Below are 5,351 nucleotides of genomic sequence, written 5' to 3' on the forward strand. Positions count from 1 at the left end.
AGGCAGTCTTTTTTCAAGGTTTTTAAATTGGTTCAATAACGCAAGAACTACTGCTAGCCGTCATAAATATCCATATGTCATCGTGGGTAATAATGTATGTAAAAAATATTTTAAATTGTACACTAATTTGCTTCAAATGGAGAGTGAGGGCTGAGCAACATGTCCTAACATTTATATCATGGTATAAATTGGATCCCTTCACAGTAAGACACTTTATGTAGAAAAGTGTCAAGTTATTCAAATGTCAAAAGTGAAATTTTCCCGTTAAAAGAGGCAGAAACAATCAGATTTATTTTTCTCTCTGTGTTTTCATTCAAATTTTACATTTCCGTGTCATCATATGCCTGCTTTTTCTTCGATGTAATGAAATACATTTAACAAATAGATGACATACTTAAAGTCCCTGAGCAAAATTAATTGATTTGAAAAGAAGGACATTTTAATTAATCCCACGGACCCGAAGAAAAAGATTTTATTAATCAATTAAAAAATGACAATGACATTTTAATTGTTGATTGCGCTTGTAAAGTGTGTGTGTGTGTGTATATATATATATATATATATATTATATTATATATTTATTTATATACATGTTTTGGAGGGCTTCTCTCTCTCACACACACAGACACACACACACACACACACACACACACACATACACTTGCACACACGGGATGACTTTCGAAATGTTGTGATGACGTAGTGCTCACCTCCCCCGTCGTGCGCATTAAGTTGGAAGCGTGCACGGCGCCGTGCTGAAGGCATGTGGGCAGTGTCTGAGCCGCACCAGTGTGGGTCGCGGCGCGCTATGACCGGCAACTTGTAGCAGCTGTGAGCGATCGCGTGCAGAGAGACAAAATGGGGATGGGCAGCGAAGATCTGCTGGTGACACTCCAAATATTACCTGGTTTCTTTTCCAACTGCCTCTTCCTGGCGCTGTACGATTCCATGGTGCTGGTGAAGCGCATTGTTTCGCTTTTAAGTTGCTCCAGTTCCGCCGGCTCGGGAGAGTGGCGTCGCATGTTGACAACGGCTGGGCTCCGCTCCATCTGGAACAGTTTCTTGCTGGACGCTTACAAAAAGGTAAGGCGATGGAGACTGAAGGATTGCAGAGTAACCGACGATGCAACGATAAACGCTCACATTAACACATATGCCTGTAATTTATCAAGACGCCATCAGTGCGACTTTTTCGGAGTTTTACTGGGATATAAATGAACATATGTCATACGCCGAAATAACGTCAAAGCACAGCTGATGTCAAATACTGCATTGAGGTCCACTTTTGTTCATTTTGTCATCTCGAACAATCGCATGATCAGCTCCGCTGCGCCGTAAGCGCACGTGTGTCTGGAAACATGCTCCCGTAATCATATTTCATTATCGTTCTGTAATCTGACCGCAGAACTAGAAATAACGTGCCAGGTTTAACGAGAGGTGTGCCGGATCTGCCCGCATCAAAGTGCAGTGTAAGTTCCAGTGAGCAGAGACGTGGCAAATGTTATTTCCTTATTGATTTATTTATTTTTGTATTTGTGATGTAAAAACGAAGAGCAGCTTTTTACGGTGGCGTGCCAGCAGGAGTTTAGGTTGAGATTCCGGTTTGCATGACACAATTTAAAGTAAACAGTGGCATGATGTTCCAATTGTAAATATTTGACCAAAGTCACAATTCCTCCCCAGCTAATCTAATCATAGACTGTTGACCTATGGCTGAAATGACAGAAATCCCGTCCAAGAGATCAAAAGAGGTCAAAATGGAGAGGCGCTGTCGTACATCGTGTACCAGCACTGGAATTTATACATAATGGCACCGCTTGGTCACTGGATCTGGGAGGTAAATGTCAATTATTCTTGCTGCTTCTTTAGGTCAAACTTGGCTGTGAGGCGCCTAACTCCAAAGTGGTGAAGGTTTCGGCTAGTCCTCGGTGGAGCAAAAAGGTTACGCCGACACCTGATGAGCAACATAGTGCGCGGGTCCGAAATCGAGATGAATGCCGCCTCCTGGATTTTGAGTCGTCAGATCGCCCTCTGGTGGTCAACTTTGGTTCAGCCACATGACCCCCGTTCGTCAGCCACCTGCCGGCTTTCCGGCAGTTGGTGGAAGACTTCAGTGATGTTGCTGATTTTCTGCTGGTGTACATTGACGAGGCTCATCCATCTGACGGCTGGGTGGCCCCACCTATGGGCTCTTGCTCTTTCGATGTGCGCAAGCATCAGAGTTTAGAAGAGAGGCTGGGAGCGGCGCGCAAGCTGATTGATCACTTTTCTCTGCCCCCGCAGTGTCAGCTGGTCGCTGACTGTATGGACAACAATGCTAATGTGGCTTACGGTGTGTCTAACGAACGCGTGTGTATCGTACAACACAGAAAGGTTAGCTATTTGGGGGGCAAGGGGCCTTTTTTTTACAATCTGAAGGAGGTGCGGCAGTGGCTGGAACAGAGTTATGGTAAACGATAGAAGTTATCAAAAGCAGGTGAAGAAGAGGAACTACAGTATCCTGCTTTTTTTTTTTGCTCCTTAAGATAACCTTGGTTTTTCTCAGTGTCTGAAACATGACAAATAACGAACTGACTGAAAAAAAACTTTCAACGCTTCGTCGTGCCGATAACGAAAACTGTTCTCTGCTGCCACAAGTCCTGTTGATTCCTGAAATTGAAGAGAGAGAAATAACTTTAGTTTGTACAGCTGATTAAGGAGGTTGTGTTGGTCTTTAAATGTGTTTTTCCACGATAATTCATTGTAATAATTCATGCATACTTTTATGTGGGCCTTTCTTAGCTATATGCCCATTCATACACAAGGTCTTGGCCAAAATTGTCAACTCGTTAAACTGCACTCAGTTTTTTCCAGACTAATTCAGACCATGACTGGGTTTTCTGACAATGTCAAATTGAAAAGTTATTGTTCTGCAAAATTAAAAAAAAAAAAACACTCTAAAGTGATGTAACATTTCTGCAAAAAAAAAAAGTGTCCTCCAAATCAGTATTTGGCAAACTTCCTTGGTTGGTCAAATTAGGTCACTGCAATATTTCCCCTTTGTGTCTCCACTCACTGGCACATTCAGGATTGTAAATGAGCAGTCCCGCCCCAGATTCACAATTCCATCTCACCGTTATTCTGACTGTTTTCTGAATCCACTTCTTCAGACTTTTGTTCTCGGACGGAAAGGCCTCATCATTTTCGTCTTCCAACCTCTCGTAAACTTGTGATATATGAAACATCTGGAGCAACTGCTATACAGTATTGACTCTCTCTGATTTCATTCTCTGTAGCTTCATGCAGTCTTATGAGGCTCGAGAGTTCAGCGTGTTCCTGTCAGAGCTACAGTTTAACTTTGCTCTTTCTATTCATTACTGGTTTACTTCTCTTAGAACAGAAGTTTTAAAATCTTTTCTTATGTTGTTCACCTGTTTTCTTCTCATTTTGCCACATTATTTGTGCATAGTACAAGTGTAGTCTAACAAATTGCCCGAAACAGTGTGTGTGTATGTATGTGTGTGTGTGTGTGTGTGTGTGTGTGTGTGTGTGTGTGTGTGTGTGTGTGTGTGTGTGTATATATATATATATATATATATATATATTTTTGTTTTCCCCAAACCACCAATGGGGACAGAAGCATCATTTGAAATCAATGTCAATCCTTGCCAACCTCCACCTAAAAAAACAAAAACAACCAACGTAGCACAAAATTCATGTTCTGATTCATCATCCGTGTCCTGTTTTTCCTGCAAACGTGTAGGAGCAAAGGACACTAAACGGGGGCGCGATGAAAATGAGCTGTTTTAACATTCTTGCTTTACCACTTGAAGTACTCAGCAGGAAGGAGTCATGTTTTAACATGAATTTGACCAAACTGATTCAGATCTCTCCTTCCTATTAAAAAGCCAGGTGCACTCACGTTGGCATTTTAAAGATGGCGAGTGCATGTTGCAGGGTTTCAAGGGGGGTGGGGGGGGTGTTGCTCATAGAAAACAAATGAAGAACTGGACTTCAGATTCAGTTTAAGGAGACAGTCTATTTGAAAGTGTTATGCAGTAATACCATACTCAATAAATATACGTTGTGGGGTTAGGGTTAGTGAATAGCTACTCATAGAGCGTTTCTAATATAAATAGTAGATTACATCATCATCAATTGGGAAACCTTTTACATTGCACGTCTGGCGCCGCACACCTTGCCTCCTGCACAAAAATGCTTTTGTCAGATGAAGACCACACATATGTCGCCTCGATTGTTGACTCGCCCCACTCCAAAAGCATGTTGATAGAAATGCTGCATTTCATCCTGTTTGTGGATAATAATTCAGGGCGTTTCACGATGTAAGACGCCGAGCTTGAAATATTCATGTCTGTTGTTCATGTTAATTTATTGGCGAAACTGCAAGTGTGCTCAAGTGGAAGCCGGTGGAAAATTCCACGACGGTCATTAAGAGCAAACAGATGCATTACGGGCAACAAGGCAAGTTTCGACAACTCTTTGAATGGGTACTTTATCTACGCAAACCAATTACATATCCATTCCATGTTTGTTGTCTTGCCTTTTGAAACGGGTACCTTAGCAAGCTTATTTGTCTTAAAACAAGATTTCAGTTAAATGCGGCTTCGGCAGAATTTTAGTGCATATCTGACGGTATCTGCGATCCGTTGTCTAGTTGGTTGATTACTTTCCCTTTCAACTTTTCTTCCTGAACCAATTTATCGTGCCGGTCGAAGAGCTTGTTGTTGATCTGTATTGTGTGTTTGGGAACTGGTATCTGTCTGGTGTGAATGTCCACGAATCAGATGCTTGGTCCTCCTTCTCATGATGATTAAGGTGTATGATGAAAACCTGTGATGAAAGAGTGTCTCACTCAGTCTCTGGTTGGATAGTAAACCACACCTGATCAGTTTTAGAAGGAACAACAGCATCTGTTCTTTTATGTTGAACCTGAAACTTTTTTGTTTCGACAAACCATATTTTATCATCTGTTTTAATTCATGTTAAATACAATACATTCTTGTCTTTTTTTTGTTGTTGTTTTTGAGGGAAATAAAGCAGAAAATAAAGCCAAATGTATTCAACAGAATATTTTATATTGTCCAATTGATATGAGACCCCACCAAAAAAAAAGAGCCCCAAAAGTTTGGTGTAGTTAGACCAGTTCAGAGTATACGCTGCCTCTCATGCACTGACAGCAGGGAAAACCCTTCAGCATCCACTGAACATTCGGCAAGCCTCCTCGCTGCCCATCTTCAAAACCCGCCTCAAAACTCACTTGTATTCTTTGGCATTTGACTCAGCATGACTTAAATTGTTCTTGGTTTTGCTGTTCGGTGCTTTCTACTGTTTTTATTACCGATTTGCTTTAC

General features: G+C 41.5%; 1 protein-coding gene across 1 annotated transcript; it reads left to right on the top strand.

Moving 5' to 3' along the window:
- Positions 1–674: 674 nt before the first annotated feature.
- Positions 675–3,010, top strand: dio2 (iodothyronine deiodinase 2). Its single transcript, XM_019884261.1, has 2 exons — positions 675–1,083; positions 1,870–3,010. The coding sequence occupies exons 1-2, from the start codon at positions 859–861 to the stop codon at positions 2,458–2,460; spliced, it is 816 nt and encodes a 271-aa protein (XP_019739820.1). The 5' UTR covers positions 675–858; the 3' UTR covers positions 2,461–3,010.
- The last annotated feature ends 2,341 nt before the right edge of the window (positions 3,011–5,351 follow it).

Source organism: Hippocampus comes, unplaced genomic scaffold (genome assembly GCF_001891065.2).
Source record: "Hippocampus comes isolate QL1 unplaced genomic scaffold, H_comes_QL1_v1.1 scaffold331, whole genome shotgun sequence".
NCBI classification, from domain to species: Eukaryota; Metazoa; Chordata; class Actinopteri; order Syngnathiformes; family Syngnathidae; genus Hippocampus; species Hippocampus comes.